Source organism: Typopeltis vanoorti, chromosome 25 (assembly GCF_054136105.1).
Source record: "Typopeltis vanoorti isolate ZY-2024b chromosome 25, IOZ_Tvanoo_1.0, whole genome shotgun sequence".
NCBI lineage: Eukaryota > Metazoa > Arthropoda > Arachnida > Uropygi > Thelyphonidae > Typopeltis > Typopeltis vanoorti.
In genome coordinates this window covers 58,013,290-58,037,028 of record NC_143573.1, presented here as the reverse complement: position 1 = coordinate 58,037,028, position 23,739 = coordinate 58,013,290, and the positions used below count along the sequence as shown (strand labels likewise).

The 23,739-nt window shown below is 36.2% G+C and overlaps 1 protein-coding gene across 1 annotated transcript in view; it reads left to right on the top strand.

The window, feature by feature from the left end:
- LOC150092765 (oxysterol-binding protein-related protein 8-like) overlaps positions 1–23,739 on the top strand; it is a 159,114-nt gene that overhangs the window by 111,176 nt on the left and 24,199 nt on the right. Inside the window, exons 12-14 of the mRNA XM_090414273.1 lie at positions 4,659–4,855; positions 11,538–11,663; positions 22,284–22,384. Coding sequence (XP_090270399.1) covers positions 4,659–4,855; positions 11,538–11,663; positions 22,284–22,384 — 424 coding nt within the window. The remainder of the gene's footprint in view (positions 1–4,658; positions 4,856–11,537; positions 11,664–22,283; positions 22,385–23,739) is intronic.

The following is a 23,739-nucleotide window of genomic DNA, read 5'->3' as shown; positions in this document are numbered from 1 at the left end:
AAAATAACTATATTACATAAAATATGATCGTCATACGTCTGGCAACCATCAAATTGAGACCAGCCATTAAAATAAAAAGAAATCAGGAGCATTTCTCACGGGCAAAGTTCAGACTTTCTCTGATTGGTTGCTTCCCAATTACCACCATGACATTTTCCTACGTCTCAAAACATATTGACTTTTGACTTTGTTTTTCTCATGCAGTACTGTGAGTGCCTTGTAATTAACCAGTTGACAACTTTATTCAGTTTATTTTTTTAAACGACAGGTTGTAGTGAAAAGCGTAAAAGAAGTGGTGAATGTGCTCTGCTTTGTATAAAATGGACAGAACTATACTTTATTGAAATTAATGACAAGTGCATTTGTCTTATTTGTAACAGACATGTTGCAGTTTACAAAAAAATTATAATCTTGAATGACATTATTTGAGTAAGCATAAGAAATATGAAAATTTAAAAGGATCAGAACATTTAGACAAGATAGCGACTTTGAAAGAAAATATAATCAAAAGCCAATCTCTTTTTAAAAAGCTTATTGACGAAAGACCATCTGTAACTCAAGCTAGTTATGCATTGTGTGAACAAATTGCTAAAAAACTTAAAACTCATAATGAAGGTGAGTTTGTGAAAGATTGAATCCTTACTGCTGTCGAGATTTTATGTCCGGAAAAACTGAGTTTGTTTTAAAACAAACTCAGTCTTTTTGTTTATTTTCTTTCTTGATTTCCTGTTTCTGACCATATTAAAGATATCACTGATGACATCCAAACTTCTTTGGGAGTAGATTCAACAGAATTTGTGTTTTACTCATTAGCCATCGATGAGACTACTGATCTGTCAAATACTGCATAAATGGCTATATTTATATGGGGAATAACTACAGATTTCAATATACAAGAAGAATTTCTTGCTTTAAAATCAATGAAGGGGACAACTAAAAGTGAAGATTTATTTGAAATAGTCAATAGATTAAAGGATTAAAGGATTTCGATTTGCCATATGAAAAACTGAGTGGTCTTGCTACAGATGGTGCTCCTTCCATGGTAGGTTGTGAAAAAGGGCTCGTGACTCTGATTAAGAATGAATTTAAGAAACGCCAATTGAACCCAAATACTTTAATTGTGTGCCACTGCTTCATTCATATGGAAAATCCATTTGCAAAGTCACTCAAGATGAACAGTGTCATGAATATAGTAACAAAGGCCATTAATTTGATAAAAAGTAAAGGGTTGAACAACAGGGAATTCAAAGAATTTTTGCAAGATCTTGAAGCTGAATATGGGGACTTATTGTACCATTGTGAAATTAGGTGACTAAGTAGAGCTCAAATGCTCAAGCGATTTTATGAACTTAAAGACAAAGTAAAAATTTTCTTGGACATTAAAGGTGTCCCCATTAAAGAATTGGAGGATGAAAAGTTTCCAAGTGATTTAGCATTTTTAGTAGACATAACTAGTCATTTGAATAATCTAAATTTGAAATTACAAGGTCCCAATCAGCTAATGACCTCTTTGCTCACTCATATCAAGAGCTTTGAATCGATGCTTCAATTATTTCCTACCCAACTGAAAAAAAAAAGCTTTACACATTTTCCAAAATTAGGAGAACACAATCCAAAATCAGCAGGTGAGTATGTTGATGAGTGTCAAAGTGTTTTGAATCAATTTCAAAGGAGATTTGAAGATATAAAAAATCAAAGAATTGAGTTACAAATATTTGAAACACCTTTTGATATACGCCCTGAGGAAGCTTCCGATTCCTTGCAATTACAGTTGATTGATTTGCAGTGTGATAACACTTTGAGATCAAAATATAGTAATCTGCCTATATTGGACTTTTACAAATCTATTGATTCTGAGAAATTCCCTTCTTTAAAAAATAACGCCTTGAAAATAGCTTCTCAGTTTTCTATTACTTATCAATGCGAGCAATTTTTTTAAAAATTAAGTCTGGAAAAAAATCACCTTCGTACAAGACTTGCTGACGAAAATGTTGCCAATGAACTACGAGTAGCCGTCTCATCAAGGGCAGCTAATATTTCTAAGCTTTCGCAAAAAAAGCAATTTCAGCCTTCTCACTAAAAAGTTTAAGATTGTTATAATTATATGTCTACACAATTGTAATTAAAAGATACCATATCAGATGAGAATGTTGCACATTTACTTATTGAGATATATATTGCACACTACATACACTATATATAAGAGTTAAAATTTGCCAGCCACCTGCAGAAGTTTTTAAATTAGCAGTTTTCGCCCTTAATAAAAAAGGTTCCCCACCCCTGGAATATGATATCTTAGAACATTGGGCAGATGAGAATAATGTTGATTATGAGAGTCAGCATGGATTTGTTAAGGGATGCTCTTGTTTTATAATCTGATTGCCTTTTATAATAAAGTGACAAGAGTGGTTGATGAGAAAAAGGCATATATTCCCATTTTGTTGGATTTTACAAATGCATATGATAGGATACCTCATGATAAGCTGATATTTAAGTTGTAGCACATGGGTTTGGATGTCAGATTAGTGAATTGGATTGGGGATTGGCTTTCTGATAGGTATCAGAGAGTTGTGTATGAGGGGGCTGTATCAGTGAAGCAGAAGATTACAAGTGCAGTCCCACAGGGCTCAGTTCTGGGACCTGTAAATTTTTAACCTTTATATCCTAAATTGCAGGGGCATATCCAGTTGTTTGCAGATGATGTTAAGGGTATGGTTATTAGTAATAGAGCACATGTGATAGCCCTTCAAGAGCATTTGAATAAAATGGACATATGACCATGTGAATGGGAATATAACTTTAACTCAGCTAATTTAAAGTCTTGAAGTTTGAGATACATAGATGGGCGGCTGCATACTCTGTTGGAGGAACTGTACTAGAAGAATTGGGGGAGGAAAGGGATCTGGAGGGGATGATTGATAGAAACCTGAAATTCAGAGAACATATTGCAGAGGTAGTGAAGATAGGATTGCTGCAATACTAAAAAGGATACTGAGATATCCCTGCTGATCAGACCATATCTGAACTGTTGTGCTCAAATTTGGTCCCAAGGATTTGAAGTGGATAAATTAACCTTTGAAAGAGTGCAGAGGTAGCAAACAAATATGATATCAGAGTTGTACAATGTTAGTTAAGATGATTGATTGAGGGAATTTGGATTGAAAAGTTTGGGTTTGGTAGATAGAAGGAGAAGTGATATGATTGAGGACATTTAAACTGTTGAGAGGCAGTTACTACATTGACACTGGGGAGTTTTTATGTTTGGTGGAACAAGGGGAAGGAGCAAGGATAAGGGGCCATCCCTAGAAGTTTTGTAAGGAAGTCATGAGCAAGAGGATGAGGATTGATTTCTTTTCTTGGAGGGTGGTTGAACCATGGAATGCAATGCCTGATAGAATATTGAGAGCATGAACGGTGAATGAGTTTAAGGAGTGGTATGATAAACTTGGCGTTTTCTAAGGTGGGTCTACCATGATGAGGCTTGTGACTCCATGGAGATCCTGAATCTTAATAATAATGATGATAATAATAATCTTTGCACTGTTTTCAAGCATCTCATTTGAAGCTGACTTCCCTTCTCTGCTCCTCTAAGGAACCCCCTCCCCATCTTTTCCAGGTATTTACTTGTTCTTGCAACTTATCATATTATGGTCAAACTAGGAGATCTACTAACATCTGCCTAAATGAACATAAAAAATACATTCCTCATAACTGATTAACAGCCAGGGCTAGCTGACCATGCATTTGATATCTTACACAGTACCAGATGGAATGAAACTGTTATGCTTCATCACAGCAATTACAAACTTGAAAGACACTTTTTAGAATCAGCAGCAGATTTTTAAAAAAACAGCCTAATCTTAATAAATATGGTTGTGTTTAATTTCCCAAGATTTGGAAAACGTTAATTCTAAGACTAGCCAACAGCACCATATAGGGTGCCCCTTGTAGAATTTGAGGCTTTAAATAGTCTAACTTATTGTTTTGTGTGTATGTTATTACAATTCTAATATTGTACTCCCAAAGATACCTCTGTGGCAGAGATGAAATATCAGAACAATTAAACCTGCTGTTTAATTATTTCTGTTGGTGATGTATTCGTTCCATTAAATTTTTAGTATGAGTCCTAGAATTTTGTTTAAGCATTGCAGGCATTTCAAAATGAGACATAGGACTGCCAACTGCAAAACAGGGTGAATGGGATTTATGTAAGTTAAAAAAAATGCTAATATAAAAAAGAAAGAGAGTAGGTGAAAGCGCAGAGTTTTGAGGTGCTTAAACATTGATAGAGATGCAGATGAAAAAAAATTATCCCCCATCCATAGTGAGGAACCTGAAGGGAAAATTAACACCCAGTTATAAAATGCTGGAGAAGACCATGGAATGGGACTTGCTCAGTTCCTTCTGCCAACTTCCTGGAAGCCTCTCTCGCCCAATCAGCGATTGCCACTATAGAAAAACCATTCTGATGATCAGTGTTTTCGTAGGAAGCATCCATGTTCTGTGGAAATTGGCTGTTGATAAATGTTATTTTAGAAAGAATTGACAGCATTCTTTTTAACTAGTTAGAAAAATCTGTTTATTAGAAATTAAGTAACATGGAAATAATTGCTATTACATTTCCTGCAAAATTGTTCAATTCTCATACACTTTTTTAGGTAATTCTTTATCAGCATTATTAGATGGTACTGCTATATTGAGTTTATTAACTCGTGGTGAAGAATATACCCTAACAATGCCCTATGCTCATTGTAAAGGAATTTTAATGGGCACCTTGACAATGGAATTGGGTGGAAAGGTAGACATCTACTGTGAAAAAACTGGTTACCATACAGAACTGGAATTTAAACCTAAGGTAAGAAATTAAATTTGATATTATGTGATTTTTTTTATCCACACAAATTTAAATTAAAATACAAAACAGATTTAAATACACATATTTTGTAGTTTCCTGTTATGCTGTACTCCTTTACTAGGACTGTACATTATGCAAAGTCTCATAATTTGAATGTATATATAATGGATTATATATACATATAAACCATTATAGGTTATATGCATATCTTGTTTGTACTTGAAAGTTATAAATTTTAGATTTAATTTACAATACCAAGTGTATATTTGTTTGGTGTTGTAATACAGTTAAAACACATTATGAATCAACAAGATTTCTTATTATAAGGGAACGTAATTTCTTGAATTCTTGAGGGACAAATGTCTTAGGGAATATGCAGTAGAAGGAACATGAGGTTCAAGAGTTTTAGATTTGGTCATGGCATCAGAGGATCTGATTGTAACTGAGATGACATCTCTGTCACTATTTGGAGAGAGTGACCATATGGTTTTGACATGAAGGATTAATAGATATGCAGGGGTATCAAGGAGAAAGGAACTTATGGGGAATTATAAGACAGGTGATTATAATAATCTTAAAAATCAGCAATATCAAATGGGAATTGCAGGTTAAAAAAAAGTTATGAAAGAAATATAAAGAGAAGTATGGAGAGCAGATGCATGAAGAATATAAGACTCAGACCTGAGACTCAGAATATAAAATTGGTCCTGAGATCCAAGGAAAATCCAAAGAAATGTTTTCATTATATATGTCCAGTAGGAAGAGGAATGATTGTGGAAGAATGAATGACATTGTTAAATAGAAATGGGAGTAGAATGACTGATGCTGAGGACATGCAGATGAGGGTAATGTTATCTGTGAGAGTCAACGTGGATTTGTTAAGGGACACTCTTTATCAATCTGATTGCCTTTTAAAGTGATGAGCAGTTGATGAGGAGAAAGGCATATTCTACCATTTTTTTGGATTTTACAAAGCCATTTGATAGAGTGCCTTATGATAAGCTGATATTTAAGTTGCAGCACATGGGAATTGGATTGGGGATTGGCTGTCTGATAGGTATGAAAGAGTTGTGCATGAGGGGGCTGTATCAATGAAGCAGAAGGTTACAAGTGCAGTCCCACATGGCTCAGTACTGGGACCTTCATTGTTTAACCTTTATGTCAGTGACATGGTCAATGGATTGCATAGATATATTCAGTTTTTGTTTGCCGATAATGTTAAGCTGGGTAGGGTTATTAGTAATAGTGCAGATTTGGTAGCTCTTCAAGAGGATTTGAATATGGGAAAATGAACAGGGATATCATTTTAATTCAGCTAAATGTAAAGTCTTGAAGTTTAGGATACATCGATGGGAGACTCCATACTCTGTTGGTGGAACTGTACAGGAAGAAGTGGAGTAGGCATGGGACCCTGTGGTGATGATTGATAGAAACCTGAAATTCAGAGAACATATTGCAAAAGTGGTAAAGGTAACCCATAGGATTGTTGCTAGAATACTGAGGAGGAGGAGGAGGATGACCAGCATAGATAGAAGTGTTGTGATTCCATCGTATAAAGCTCTGATCACAACACCTGGATTATTTTCCCCAGATTTGGTCACGAATATTTTGAAGGGGGTACATTAACCTTGGACTGAGTGCAGAGGCAGATAACAAAAGTGATATCAGGGCTATACAATGTAGTTATGAGAATAGCCTGAAGGAATGAAGACTGCAAAGTTTAGTAGATAGAAGAAAGAGAGCTGATATAATTGACGCATTTACTGTCTGATCACAGATGCGAGAATCTTGGCTGGCCCTATTATTGATTACCCTATTATCAGAATGGATTCACCTTTTACTGCCATGCGCAGAAGTCTTGAGGGGTCTCGCATCTGTGGTCAGACAGTAAACTGTTGAGAGGTAGTTATAGGGTTGACACTGTCATATGTTAGAACAAGGAAATCTGGGGTGGAAGAGGGTGAGGAGTGGTTTCTTTGTATGGGGACACAGTTGAACCATGGAATACAATGCCTGATAAGGTGGTGAGAGCAGAAACGGTGAATGAGTTTATGGAGTGGTTGATACTTTGTATTGTTTAGGATGGGCCTCACATGATGAGTCTTGTGACTCCATGAAGGTCCTGAATAATAATAATAATAATAGAATTATTAAGCGTAACAGTAATTCAGCTAGAATGGTAACTCATGAGTTATTTTGATTCATACTTAAATGTAAATAAGATTATTATTATTATTATTATTATTATTATTAAGGTATAAGAGGAACACTGCATACATGGTTCAAGAACTACCTCTCAAACAGAACACAAGTAACAAAAATAGGTACATGTCACAGTCGGAGTATACAAGTAAAACACGGTGTACCTCAAGGTGCCATATTATCACCCACTCTATTCAACATATACATTAACGATGTTCATAACATATCCATAAGAAGTCAAATATTTCAATATGCAGATGACACTGCACTACTAGCAATCCACACAGACATTAACACGGCTCTCTGCAAAGCACAACAGGACCTAAACGAAATCACAACATACTTCCACCAAATTGCAATTCTAATCAATGGCACTAAAACACAGATGCTGATAATACACAACCCAAGAATCATACGCCCCGCATCACTATCGATACATTGTCACACATACCGCTGCATTAACAACAAAAATACCTGCCAATGTTCCGAAATCAAACCTGTAACACACGCAAAATACCTCGGTCTGTATATAGATTCCCACCTTAAATGGACAAAACATATAGAATACCTACACACCAAACTCCGGATCATCGCAGCAAAACTCTTCCAAGTTAAAGACATTATTCCACCCAACATAAAAAAACTTCTATATCACGGTATCTGCGAATCCCTACTCAGATACAGAATAACAGTCTATACAAATACATCAAACAGCCACCTAACAAAATTAGAAACATTACACAGGAAAATCGTGTCAACAGTGATCTGGACACCTTACACGCAACAACCAATATCCGACAAGCACATGGCGATACACAGAATTCTGAGCATTAAAAACCTGAAACACTACATGACATTAACAAGGAATTACTTCAACATCATCTATCGAAACAACAGAGACACATATCGTATAACATGACCGACAACAACTCTCTACATCCCCACACCCTTCAACAACTCATATGGTTCTTTTGTGAGATCACATCAGATACCCACGCAACTCAACAACCTACCAAGAAAGTTAAAACACATAGATAACTATAGAACATTAAAAAACGAACTCTGGAAAATATACCAACAAAGTTAAGAAACCATTAACACTAATATACACATCACAAATCACTAGCATCCAACACCTACATCCCATACATAAACAGTAGCAACAACACAAATAGTGAAGGCTAAATCCCACTCTCTTCATAAAAGCTAACCCAAGCTTCGAAGTAGGTGGGATTAACTTGCCTCACTTATCTACAAGTAATCCTTATAAGCAAATGCAGAAATTTGTATGTATAATCATTCTTTCTCAAACTTAAAAAAAATAAAATAAAATAAAAATAAAATAAATAAATAAAAAATTATACAAAAAATTCTGTATAATCTTCATTGTTAATATTAGAAGAACATGTGTTGTAAATACATAATATAAAGGCAAAAAAGTATTATTAAAAATTTTAATTGAAATCCAATGTAGGAATTGCAGCACTTAGTGCTGAACTCTGTAAAATTATAAGATGCAATGTCACACAAGATGTTTATTGTATGTAATGTATAAATATTTTAGCAATCAATAAATATATATTAATAACAAAAAAAAAAAAAATAAAAAATAACCAAAACCCCATGAAGTCAAAGACTCATCTAAGAGGTCCTTTTATCAAACACACAGCTCATATCATGCTTTAAACACGCTCAAATTCTCTGCAGACACTATACTCTCAGGCAAGGCATCCCAATCATTCACAACTCTGCATGAAAAAAAACCCGTTTCTCACTCCTCTACTCACACCCTCCTTATACAGCTTCCAGGGATGACCTCTGGTTCTCCCCCTGATATAGAACCTCTCCAGCATTGATCCTATAACAATCCCTTAATAACTTGTAGGTCTCTATCATATCTCCCTCCTCCTCCTGTCCACCAGACTCTGTAAGTTTCATCTTCTCAATCTTTCCTCATACTCGACATTCCAGAGGTTAGAAACTACCTTAGTCAGTCGCCTCTGAACTCTTTCCAACATCTCTTCATCCTTCTGAAAACCAGGTGACCAAATCTGAGCACAATAGTCCATGTGTGGCCTAATCAAAGCCTTGATTAGGCCACAATCAAAGGCTTCCCTGACACAAATCCATGCATTCCATAAATTCTGCATCCCATTTTTGTTTTCCAAATTTTAAAACCTTACATTTTGCAACATTGAACTCACATCCCCATTCCTGTGCACATTCACTCAATTCTTTCAAGTCTTCTTGTAAGGCCACAACGTTTTGTCTACTCTTCATGGTTCTTCCCAACTTTGCATCATCTGCCAACAACAACTGAATATTTCCATCCAAATCTTCACCAATATCATTAATATACAAGTTAAACAGCAATGGCCCTAAAACAGACCCCTGAGGCACACCACTAGTAACTTTCCTTTTCCTGAATATCGCTCCCCCATACACATGCTTCAGGGTTCTGTTCTTGGGCCCTACTGTTTAACTTATTCACTAATGATGTTTCATTAGGATTGACTGGGGGATCTGCAAATATTTGCTGTGATGCAAAGTTAGGTAGAATTATCTGGAGTAGATGTTGCTGATGTTAATTCTCTACAGAAGATTTTAATAGACTTTTAGTTTGGAGAAATGAGTGGGATTACCATTTTAATATTAGTAAATGCAAGGTGTTACATTTTGGGATACAGAGATATAAGGCTGTGTACTATACTGGTGGAGCTATACTTCAGGAAGTGGACAGGATTCGGGATCTTGGAGTGATGGTAGGCAGTGGACTGAAGTTATGGAGGCACATCGCACGTGTTGCAAAGACTGCACATCACATTGCTGCTGTGACAAAAAGTACACTGACATGTAGGGATAAGGAGGTGATGGTGCATCTATATTAGGCATTGGTGGTCAGACCACATATGGACTATTGTGCTCAGATTTGGTCATCCAGTTTTCATTGTGATATGGAAACACTAGAGAGGGTCCAAAGATGAATAATCAAATTGATATCAGGACTTAAGCATTGATGTAAGAATTCATGTAGATGACCTGATTCATCTACATGAATCAGAATTCCTGTTTTCAATATGCTTAGCATATTGAAAACTTTACATCATCTGCAAACAGCTGTATATCCCTATTATATATTATATCCTGATTCAAATCTTCCCCACTATCATTAACATACAAGTTAAACAGAAATTGGCTCTAAAATAGACCCTTCAGGCACGCCACTAGTGACTTTCCTCTTCTGGAATATTGCTCTCCCATGCACAACTTGTTGATTGATATCTATCAGACAGCCAATCTCCAATCCAATGCAGTAGTCTAAAATCCAACCCCAAATTTAGCCTGGATTTCAAACTTCCAATTTCCATTGAACTTCGACTTTGGAAATTGAGTAAGGGTGTACCAAGAAAGAGAGTAAATAGTTCATTTTTTTTTTTTTATTAGGGAGAAACAAATGGTCGAGTACAATGTGAGGAAGTATAGTGCATAGACTGATGTTGAACATATCACAGTATGATCACAAATTTTCAGGATTGTATTTTTTTATCCTCCTCGAAGATAATGGCATTTACCTGCCATTGCTATAATTTCTCGTTGAAGTAGTATGCTTGTGACTAGATCCATTGATTGCATGATTTTTTTCAGTGTTGAAATCATTTATAACCTGAAAAAAAGACGTAGACATGGATAACCTGCAAGTCTGTTAAATCGTAATAATGTCATCACCTTTCCTTCAATACTAACTTGAGTTTAGAAAAAAAAAAAAAATGTTACAGGTTGCCACATATAAGGAATAAGGAAGGTAAGAACAACAGCTGTGCTGTTTTTTTCTGTCAAAAATTCATGTACAAAAAAGCAGAGGGAGCAGCAGAATTTTTGTGATGGTGGCAGTGGTTTCTCCACCATATCACATTGATATAGTGGAGAAATTGACTTCCAGTGTGTCATTCCTAAGGCAATTTTCACCTTGCATCATTTTCATAAATGAAGCCAAACATCTAAATTGAAATGTTAGTTCACAAATATAATCCTGGGGAACATTGCTCATGTTCAGCATCACTAAACAACTATTATTCTACTTTTGAATATGAAATATCCATCATATATGACTTCTGCTTATAGTTTCCACCCAAGAACTAAGGATTCACATTTTCAGAGAAGTTGAATCTTTTAGTTCTAGGATGGAAATACAGGTAGTATCTCCTGGAATCTGCCACTTGGTTGTTGTGAACAAAAACAACTGTTCAGTCTACATTCATCGCAACAAATGAATTACGTATGCCTTATCAGTCTGAGACATTTGGGTCATTGCAGTTATGATATTACCCTTCAGTAATACTTGGAATTAATTTTGTTCTTTGTTTTATATTAAATATATATATATAATAGTAAACTTAAGAAACTTTTATAAAGTAATTACTCAAAATTGGTCTCGGATAATGTACTACATATGGTCAAGTTTAAAATGTTTTTTCTTTAGCCATTTCTTGGAGGATCAGAACAGTGTAATCTTGTGACAGGCAAAATTAAATTAGGGAAAGAAACCCTAGCTATGATTGAAGGTCACTGGGATGGAGAAATATTTTTCAGGGATAGAAGAACAGAGGTAAGAACTATGATTTTTGTGTAAATATTCAGTAAAGTAATCAGCTTGTATTGCATTTTTTTTTTCTGTGTAAATGAAAAAAAAAAAGAGAAGAGGATTTGTATAATGTGGTACTTTGAACAGATGAATGGAGATATTAGTTTGCTATTTCTGAGTGTCAAGTCATGCACTTTGTACAGAAAAGATAGAAATGTTTATTATTGGGGGGAGTCTAGGGATCTGGGAATATTGGTGGATAGCTGAAGTTCAGGGGACACTTTTTTCAAGGTTACCCATAAAGTTGCTTTGATAATCAGGCTGCATATGGATTTCTGTGAGATCTGGTCACCTGTGTGTCTGTAATAAGGAAACAGTCACTCACAGAGGTGACTGTCTGTCTTGGGACTCTGGAGATATGAATTATGAAGATAGATTATGTGAATGTTCTCTTCAGAGCTTAGTAGATAGGAAGAGAAGAGGTTATATGATTGAGGCATATGAGTTGGTGAGAGGAAGTATGTGATAGATATAGGATGATGATATTGCATAAGGGTAATAGTGATGATGGGAGAACAAAACAAAAGCAATCCCTGGAAATTATGTAAGAGTTAAGGAAGTGAAAAGATTTTTTGCATAGTGAATGATAAATTAGTGAAATGCATTGTCAGAATGGGTGGTGACTGCTGCATTGCTGAATGTTTTTCAAGGCAAAGTATGATATACACAGTTTGGAAGTCAACAGACACCATGGTGTGAGGAACAAGCAGCCATGGAACTTGCTAGATCTCAGAAATCCTATGGAGCATACTTTCCACAAATGTATGATAGTGGTCAATGAAAATTTTGGACCATTCTTCCTGTTCGCATGTAATGAGGTCCTGGATTGTTTTGGAGTGGACGTCCCTTGAATTCACCCGATGCTCTAGTTCATCCCACAGATGTTCAATAGGATGGAGATCAGGGCTCTGTGAATGTGTCCGGACAATTCATCACGAGGAAAATTCATCACAGAAAAATTCATCCCGCAAACTATTGATCACTGAAAAAATTCGCTAAAAATGTTATTCACTAGAAAATTGAATGATATTGCATTGATGCTGATATATGAAAAGTAAATGCAGTGCAAGATAAATTTCACAAAATATAATTTTATTATGTATCTGTGTATTAGTCTGCACGATTAGCTGAGTGGCTGGTTGCTTCACAACCATATGCCTGGGAAATGAGTGTCCTGGGTTCGATTTCCGTCGCTGACATGAGGAGCTTAGGATCTTTCTCAAACATAGCCAAGTTAGTCAGTCTTGGGCGAGGACTGCAGGGTTTTTCTCCCCAGTTTATATGGCATTTTTCCTCCTGTAAGCAGGTAAACCGGCCTTGAGAACGTCACGCTTCTACAGGCATAGAATACACTGGGAGGCATAGGCCAACCACCTTACCCTCATATAACGGTTGCGATTATAAGGAATAGAAACCCTGAACACCGTAAAGGTAAAAGAGGGATAGATCTATGTATTATTTATTTAGATTTTCATAATATTTTTTCTTCTTATACAGTGAAAGTAATATTTTATTGATTGGTGAGTTTCCTAATTTCTGTTTTTCATCTTAAAATGGTATAAATATTCTTTCTTACTTTGATACTACAGATTCTGTTGATGGAATATTGATATTTACAAAATTATTAACCGCAACCGTTATACGAGGATAAGGTGGTTGGCCCTATGCCTCCCAGTGTATCCTATGTCTGTAGAAGCATTATCTTCTCAGGACCGGTTTGCTGTTTACTTGCTTGCTTGAGAGAAGAAAACCCCACATAAACTGGGGAGAAAAATCCTGTAGTCCTCGCCCAAGACTGGCTAACTTGGCTATGTCTGAGAAAGATCCTACACTCCTCGCGTCAGTGAACGGAATCGAACCCAGGACACTCCCTTCCCAGGCATATGGTTGTGAAGCAACCAGCCACTCGGCTAACTGCATGGACTACATAGATACATAATAAAATTATATTTTGTGAAATTTATCTTGCATTGCATTTACTTTTTATATATCAGTATCAATGCAATTCATTTCAGTTTTCTAGCGAATAATATTTTCAGCAAATTTTTTCAGCAATCAATAGTTCGCGCGATGAAATTTTCTGTGATGAATTTTCCTCGTGATAAATTGTTCCTGCGATGAATTGTCCATGAACCCTCTGTGGAGGTGTCAAGTGTGGTGCTGTTCATGCCCACAAACCACATAGTTACAGCAGCTGCTTATATTTTCTTCCCAAAAGTGACAACAGTCACTTCCGTAGAAATGCCACAAAGTAGGAAGCATTGCATTGTCCAGAATGTTCAGGTACCTCTTGGAGTTCAATGTTCGTGGCACTACAAATAAAATATGCCAGGAAACCAGGAAAAACAGGACCATATCATCACATTGCCATCTGCGAATTTCATAGTTGGGATTACTCACTCTGGTAAGAGGTTCACTGGGCATCCATGACACCCATCCATCCATCTGCTCAGTAGAGGGTGTTGCATGATTTGCTGCTCCATAACACAGCTTCCCAAGCTTCCACATCCCACTGTACATGCTCTTTTCACCACTGAAGATGATACTGCATGTTAGCTCAGGTAATGTGGAGCTTAAGGCAAAGTATGATATACGCTGCTTGGATAGAAGTCAATGGGTACCATGGAAACCCATGTTGTGAGCCTAGGTTCTGAATGTTTTTGTGCAGATACTCAGTATTCAACAAGTCAGCTAACAAATGGTAGTTTTTACATATTATCCTTCATAGCACCCTACGGTCACATCTTGTGAGTGTGGTGGGTTGTCCACTGCAGATAGCACTTTCAGTTGACTCCCCATACTTCCATCTCAGTATGGTATCACTGATTGCTGACCTAGTATGGCCCAATTTGTCAACAAGTTGCCAAACAGATAGGCCTGCAACATGGCATCCTATCACAGCTCCTCTTTCAATCTCCATCAGTTTCCTTCTCACAGCCATTTCACCTGGACACAGTTCCATGACTTTGGAGCATCCTATTCTTCAAGTTCATACTGGCTACAAACATGTGACTCGTTATGTGGCAAGTTGTACCCTGTCTGCGGGAGGAAAAACTCCACAGGCCTGTTAACAAAAGGGATATTAATTATTACAAACTAAACCTTGAATTTTAGTAAAATGGGGTGACAGTTTCACTTATAGTATTGGAAGTTTATTTTCCGCTTGGTTAGACTATAATGAATTTAATTTAATCCTTTATCCAAGTGTAAGCAAACAAAGTTTGTGCCTGAAGTATCTTCAGGACTGAGGCAACTCGTAGTAAGGTGGACCAAGCTCTTTGGCAACTCGTATAAGTAAATATGACCTGTCCATTGCTTCTGCCTTAGTAACACCACTTCTGGGTCGGGCTCCCACTGACGAGACCTCAATAAAGGTCGAAACCGGTCTGGGTAGTGGCCCTTCCCTTAATGCATAGCATTATACATGTCTGCAAGGAGATGTGCTTTGCATTATGGGAGATACTGAGACAAGGAGTGATGAGAGCTTGGTCCACCTTTACTACGAGTTGCCTCAGTCCTGAAGATACTTTAGGTGCAAACTTTGTTTGCTTACACTTGGATAAAGGATTAAATTAAATTCATTATTCACTTATAGTAATAACTGCTTATGAAATATGCTAATATTGGCATCAAAGTAAAACATATTCAGTGCATTCTATTTTTTCTTTAGCATCTGCCAGAATCAATAAAGTGAATGATTTTCTTTTGCATATTTATTTAAATTAGTTTGCCCAGTCAGTGTACTTATCAGATCCATGTAATTTCATATCACATTGAAAATGCTTTAAAAAGTATGCAGTGATCTCTCAAGTATTCAACCACCTTCAAGTTGTCATCATCATTATTATTATCGTCATTCATCATCAGTCCAAAGACTCATTGCAAGAAGTCCTCACTGTCACTGACACAGCTGATCATACTGTGCTTTATATACATTCGCTGTCTCTGCACTCTCAAACGATGCATTTCAATCCCCTATTACTCTCTACACAAAAAATAAGTCTTCTCCTCATCTCCCCCCACCTTCCTTATACAGTTTTCAGGAATGGCCTGTTGTCCTTTCCTGTCTCTTCCCAATCCATGGTAAACATCATCCACATTCATCAAGTAACCCCTTTCCAACTTATATGAGGATGGTCTGAAAAGTTCTCTGGCTAACAACGAAAAAACGAATTTATAATTTTAAAATGATTTTTATTTTTCAACATAATCTCCCATAAGACTAATACATTTACTCCAGCACCATAATCCCGTCCCTGTAGTGGTTCTCAGTAAGATCTGCAAAATACTCTCTACAGCTGCATTCACCTGTTGATTCAAAGAAAAGTGCTGACCAGCAAGGAAGAGTTTTAGTTTTGGGATGAGATAGAAGTCAGAGGGAGCCAAATCTGGGGAATAGGGTGGATGTTTTCCAACAATTCATAGTGTAGATCCCTTAATTTTCCCATTGCCAGAGCACCTTTGTGGGCAGGTGCATTGTCCTGATGAAAGATGATTTTTTTCTTCTGCAAACCAGATCTTTTCTCACGAATTTTTTCATCTAGTCTGGTTAAAAGATCGGAATAATATTCCCCGGTTATTGTTTTACCCTTTTCAAGATAATTAATAAACAAAATGCCTTTAGCATCCCAAAACACCAATGCCATAGCCTTTCCTGCTGATGGAACCAAATTTGGTGCTGAACAACCAGCTTCTGTCCACTGTTTTGACTGCTGTTTGGATTCTGGTGTGTAATGGTGAATCTAAGTCTCATCGATAGTAATAAATCGATGCACAAAATCAGTTTTATTCTTGTTAAAACGCTCTAAATGAAAAATGATCTGCTGTGAGCAAGTGCGGCACCCATCTTGCACAAAGCTTTTTCATTTCCAATTCTTCATGCAAAATATATCCTACATGTTCTTTTGAAATGCCTATGATCTCAGCAATTTCACTCACTTTGACTCCCCGGTCATCCAATACTATATCGTGCATTTGATCAACGATTTCTGGTGTTGTTACACTTTTTTGGACGTCCTTCACATGGATCATCTTCAAGGCTGGTACGGCCACATTTAAACTCGGCACTCCATTTCGTAATTGTCAAAAATGAAGGAGAAGAGTACCCATAAACTTTTATGAACTTTGAATGAATTTCTTTTGGCATTAAACCTTCTTTTACAAAGAATTTTATAACCGCATGATATCTAATTTTATCCATTTCAAGGGATACAGACACTTTTGCTTCAGACAGCTGTATAAAACAAACTACTTGATAGAATGACTTACAATTTCACATGGATGCTTTATGGCAGATGTACCAACTTAGAAAAAAAAATCTTGTTGATAGTGTTGCCATCTATCAACAAGATGGTCAAGGTCGTATACTTTTCAGACCATCCTCATATATTGCAAAATCTGTTTCCAAAAACAACTGTTACATTCGATGGGATATCAGCTTGCATTTTATGGGAATTTGCAGGGGTACTGGCAATACCTCTGACTAGCCTGTTTAATTTAAGTCTCAGCAGTGCAAAGTCCCAAGAGAGTGGAAAGAGGACAAAATAATGCCCTTGCATAAAGGAGGATCTAAGTCTGTGTTAGCAAATTATAGACCAATTAATATCTGTGGAGTGGTGGTAAAAGTACTAAAAAAGTTGGTTAAAAAGAATTCAGGAATGAATGGATAAGAATATGATACTCTATGAGGAGCAATATGTCTTGTGAAGGATAGGTCATGCCTGAGTAATCTATTAACTTTTTTATAATAGATTGACAGCTGAGTTGGATAAACTACACAATGATTTTGCAAAGGCATTTGACAAGATACTACATGGAACTCTGTTATGCAAATTGCAACAAATTAGGATGGATGTAAGTTTTAAAAGAGTAGACATATACCGTGAGTAGTATAACGGAAAACTCACGTACAAAGGTTATTTAATAGTATAATTTTCGCCTGTGTGTCACAGGCATCTTCAGTAATTTTGAGCTTATAATGTACTGAAGATGCCTGTGACACACAGGTGAAAATTATGCTATTAAATAATCTTTGTACGTGAGTTTTCCATTATTAATTTTGTATCGAGGATGGATATGATGAAACTGGTGGTATAGATAAGAGTTATTGATGGACAGATACTAAAAAATAGTATATGGAGAAACAGAATTCAGGAGAGGGAAGGTGACTAGTGTTGTGCTATAGGGCTCTGTGCTTGGACCACTGCTATTTAATTTATACATAAATGATATAAGAAATAATTTGAAGGGAGATATTCAGTTGTTTGCTGATGATGCAAAATTGGGTAAGGTAATTGTTAATCAGCGTGATGTAGAAAGTTTGCAGGATGATTTAAATAGGCTGACAGTATAGGAAAAACATAATGGATGTCAATTTAATGTGGAATGTAAAAATGTAAAGTTATGCATTTTGGAATACAAAGATTACAAACTTCATATCACATTGAGGGAACTGTACTCCAGAAATAGATAAAATCAGAGGTTTGGTGGTAGTAGTAGTAGATAGGGAGTTGAAGTTTAGAGAGTATGTTGCTAAAGCAGCCAGAATAGCTCACAGGATTACTAGGTTATTAAAGAACACACTAAAAAGCACAGATAAGGAAGCTATCATTCCTCTTTATAAATCCTTGATCACATCTGGATTACTGTGCTCGAGTCTGATCACCTGGGTTTCTTGGGGATGAGGAAGTGGTGGATAGGATCCAGAGGCAAGTGACCAAGATGGTGATTGGTCTGTTGAATGGTTCCTATCAGGAGATTGAATGTTTGTGGACTGCAAAAGTTAGTTGATAGGTGAAAGGGGGGATATAATAGAAACATTTAAGTTACTTAAATGCTTTCATAGGGCTGATACAGAGGAAATGTTTTAGCACTTGGCTAGAGGGGGAAGAACAAGAGGTTATCCCTGGAAGTTGGGTAAGAATGTGGTTAGCAAGGACATCAGGATTACATTTTTCACTTGGAGAGTGGTGAATGAATGGAATGGATTGCTTGAGTCAGTTGAGTGCTTTGTCTGTTAATGGTTTCAAGTAGCGTTATGATAGATATTGTGTTGATCATTGCGGTCTCCCATGATGAGTCTTAAGACTGTGGTGTGATGATGATGATAATAATAATATAATAATAATATTATTATTATTATTATTATTATTATTATTATTAGACTCTGGGTCTAATAATAATATTTTCAGACTCTAGGTCTGACTCCCACCTCTGGGTCTGACTCCCACTGACGAGACCTCAATAAAGGTCGAAATGGTCTGGGTAGTGACCCTTCCTTTAATGCATAGCATTATAGGAAGTGCAAACTTCGTTTGCTTACACTGGGATAAAGGATTAAACCAAATATATAATTGGTAAAAATAAAAGTCTATTAAAAAATTTTCATACCAGTACTTCTGCAGAGAGACTCAGAAATTAGACAATAAATAAGTAAAACTGTAAAGATGAAAGCACTGAGAAAACTGAATATGTATCAGTGTTAAACAAAATTAGGATTGCACAAATTACAAAAAATTGTAAAATACAAAAATAAATTACTGGATTTGAAAATAAATAAAAAAAATGGAAATATCATATAAGAATACAGGATAACTGGTGAACAGAAAGGGTGGGGGTGAATAGTAAAGAATTGGATATCGAAGGGAAGAAGTACTGAGGAAGCCTGAAACAAAGATGGAGGGATGATATCAAAAATAAGTGCTATGAAGTTTAATAGTGCAACTAAGTTTAATAGCAAAGAAGAAGAAGAAAAGGAAAAAACCCTTTAATATTTTATGAAATAATGTCCAGATTTCAACTATAGATATCTCCTCTCCTTAGTCCAGTCAGTAATAAAGATGTCCTTTTTCTAGAAGGACCTGGGTAAGACTCATCTATAATACAAAGAATATTTATATGAAATATGAACTATCAACTGAAAATTAGTTAGTTGGTCTTATACAGAAACCATTTAACTCCTCGAAACTGTTATTTTTCATCCACCAAGACAAGACAGACAGACAATTGATAAAAAGATAGGTGTTACTCAGTATTATTCACACTATTATGATATACATTGACAGCATGCTCATTAAATAATTCCACTACATCCTTTTCCATGCTCCTTCTCATTCCTCCAAACACTTCGTTTCCATAAACTCTTTCCTATGCTTTTCCATTCCATTCCCATTAGTATCATTATACCAGCACCTTCATCCATTTTCTGACAACTCTTGGTGTCACAAATCTTCTTTTTTATTGTTATTTGACACCTCCAGAGAGTCCATAGACTCATTGAGAGAGGGCACTTGCTCTACAGCTCTGTCTCCACCATTCGATCATCAACTGACCGCAACTACACCTATGGCATCTACCACCGATCACCACTGGTATTTCCACAGACAATCATAAACATCCATGCCCATGGCAGGATTCGAACCTGCAGCCTTTTGGCTGAAGAGCGGATAAGCTATCCACTCGGCCAACAAGGCTGGCTATATTATTATTATTATTATTATTACATGACACCTCCAGGAAGTCCAAAGACTCATCAAGGGAGGGCATCTCCACAACTCACTCAATCCATGAACTACAACTACACCAACACCATCTACTGCCCACCACCACTTTCACAGACAATCACAAACATCCATGCCCACAGCAGGATTTGAACCCGCAGCCTTTTGGCTGGAGAGCGGATATGCTAACCACTTGGCCAACCAGACCAGCATTTTAGAATGCTTATCATCATACTTCTCAGACACATTAATGCTTTCTTTCTGTTTGTGAATCTGATCGGGTGTTTATCCATTTTTGCAAAATGCACTTAACATTAAAAGGTAAAGTGCAGGGAAAGATTGAAATTGTGTATAAAAAGAAAATAGTAGTGCATTTCTGTACATTACAAAACTACAATTCAGGTTACTCTCTCTTGTCATAAACCATGATTCAAAGTTCAACAAGGTCTCAAAAAACAATTATTGCAAATCAATATTTAACAAAGCTTATGTGTTTGGGCTTAGGTGCTAGTTAAAACTTCTGCTGAACATTTAACGAAATGAAAACAACGCAAGAAATGAAATAAACAACAGTTTAATGCTTTCATTATTTCATCTGTTACAGAGACATCCTCAGAGGGTACAGTATATATTGTAACACATAAACATGCAACACAAAGTAAAGTGGAACTTAGTAGACTGAAGTCTAGAGTACCAGCTAATAGGAAGCTTGGTTGTAACTTGAAATACCTAGCATTTACTAAGAATTATAGATATGTTAAACTTTCCAATATATGGGAAACAGAAATTTTTTGGTATGTGAGTTTCCTGCTAGTGGCCATAGAGAGTAGAAAGTTTTTTTTACCTTGGGTATATATTATGTTAAAGATACCAAGCAATTTTATAAGCTAGGTTTTTTAATCCTTTTTCCCAAGTAAGCAAACAGACAAGTAAGTCAAGTTTGCGGCTGCATGTAGTGCAACTCGTGGTGAAGGTGGAGCAAGCTCTGATCACTTTCCTTGGAATTTTCCCCTAATGCAAAGCACATTTCCGCAATGATGCTATGTATTAAGGTAATGGTCACTCAATAAAGACGAGACCTCAATAAAGGTCGAATTCGGTATGGGTAGTGACCATTACCTTAATACATAGCATCATATATTTCTGCAAGGAAATGTGCTTTGCATTAGGGGAAAATTCCAAGGAAAGTGATCAGACCTTGCTCCACCTTTACCACGAGTTGCCTAGTGTTGCACTATGTGCAGCCGCAAACTTGACTTACTTGTCTGTTTGCTTACTTGGAAAAAAGGATTAGAAAACCGAGCTTATAAAATTGCTTGGTATCTTTAACATAATATATACCCAAGGTAAAAAAAACTTTCTTCATATTATTCTCATCCTGAGATTTTTATTTAATGAGGTCAAAGCACCTTATGGCAACTTGTTTAGGTAAAATATTTATAAGTTCTGTATTACTTCATCCTTGGCATTTTTTAGGTCTGGCTTCCACTTAAGAGCCCTCAATAAAGGTCAAAACCGGTATGGGTAGTGACCATTACCTTAATACATAGCATCATACATTTCTGCAAGGAAATGTGCTTTGCATTAGGGGAAAATTCCAAGGAAAGCGATCAGAGCTTGCTCCACCTTTACCACGAGTTGCCTAGTGTTGCACTACGTGCAGCCGCAAACTTGAGTTACTTGTCTGTTTGCTTACTTGGGAAAAAGGATTAAAAACCTAGCTTATAAAATTGCTTGGTATCTTTGGCCATAGAGAGTACTCTTCCTAGCTAGGAAACTAGACTTTAGTCCACTGAGTTTCGCTTTACTTTGTTTTTCTTGTTTGCGTGTGTTACAATTTATATTGTAACCCCCCCCCCCCTCCCGAAGTCGTATCTGTGAAAGAGATGAAATACTGGAAGCCTCAAACTGTTGTATAATTCATTCCCTGTGCTGTTTTTATTCCATTAAATGTTCAACATGAGTGTATAATAGATCTTCTACTGTACTTATACACATGCATTCCATTTATTTCTTTTCATAATTTATTAGAAATTTTAAAAACTTATATTCGAAGACAATTTCTCACCTTTTTTAAATTTTATAGGAGGAAACTCTATTTTGGCATCCAACAGCAGAGATAAGAAGCCATCGACTGAAAAGATGCATAGTTCCATTAGAATATCAAGAGGAATTTGAATCTCAAAGGTATGTGCTGATAATTACTAAACAGTATACATGTGGATCTTTTATTTCACCATCAATAATGCTATGTTTTTTATTTAAAAATGGAGAGCAGAAAAATCCTTTATTTCCACCCACCCACCCACACACACACACACGTACATGTGTGTGAAGAGATAAATCAGTCTCTAACTTTTTTTTTTTTATTTGACAAATTAGTAATGTTGTGAACTTTTAAAATATACAGATTTTAAATATTAACATACAAATAAATGTCGATTATAAGATTTTAAAATATGCAGAGAAATATTTAGTGTGCTTTAATCTTTTCTCCATTACGTGACAACATAGCACCAGTTGTTTACAGCATTCTAAACACATTTCACATCAGTCTATGTCCAGGCTAGAAAAACAAAAAATAGCTATGTGTTGTGTGAATTTTGTGGTCTAAGAATGTTTTATCTAAGTGACATTTATTGATAGATGGTAGCTCATCTCCTCTGGAAGAAATATTTTTTTTATGCCATATAATGCTGGCATGGTTGGCTGAGTGGTTAGCATATCTACTCTCCAGCGAAAGCGCTGCAGCTTTGGGTTCGAATCCCACTGTGGACATGGATGTTTGTGATTGTCTGTGAAAATGCTAGTGGTGGTGGTGGTGGGCAGTAGTGGCATTGGTGTAGATGATGTAGTTCGCTGTAACTGGTGGAGATGGGGAGTTGTAGAGTAGGTGCCTTTCCTCGATGAGTCTTTGGACTCCCTGGAGGTGTCACATAATATTAATAATAATAGTGAATTAGCTGTGCAAGCAGTTCAAATTTCAAATGTGGACTTAAATTTAAAGTGGTAGCCACATGCTTTTGGGACAGTGATAAATCATATTATCTCTTGTGATGTTTTAATGGCATAATACACTTGTATTTCAGTCATCAAAAGAATATTCAATCATGCAGTTGATCTGATTTAGCATTATCTACCAGAATTCATATATTTTGCTAACTAATGCATTGATAGAATCACTGGATTTTCACTTGCAAATGCAACAAAATGTGCCAAATGTTAGTTATCCTTACAGCACATAAATTTGCCTGTTTTCTTTACATTTATGTGGTGCTCATAATGGTCCTATTTAGTGCAATGTTGTTTTTGACTGGATGAATTCAAGGTTCTAGTTATTGCACAAAGAAAATTTGGAAAAGAGCATAGATAGAATCCACCTCACATAACATCATATCACATAAAATGGGTTTTGAATTGAGAAAAAAGGAAGTCATAATTTAGTGTAGATACATATTTACTTCAAGTATATGGCCAATAAATCCATTTATCAGGCTATTTGCAAACTTTGAAAAACACAGTTTGCTGTTCAGGATTGTGTG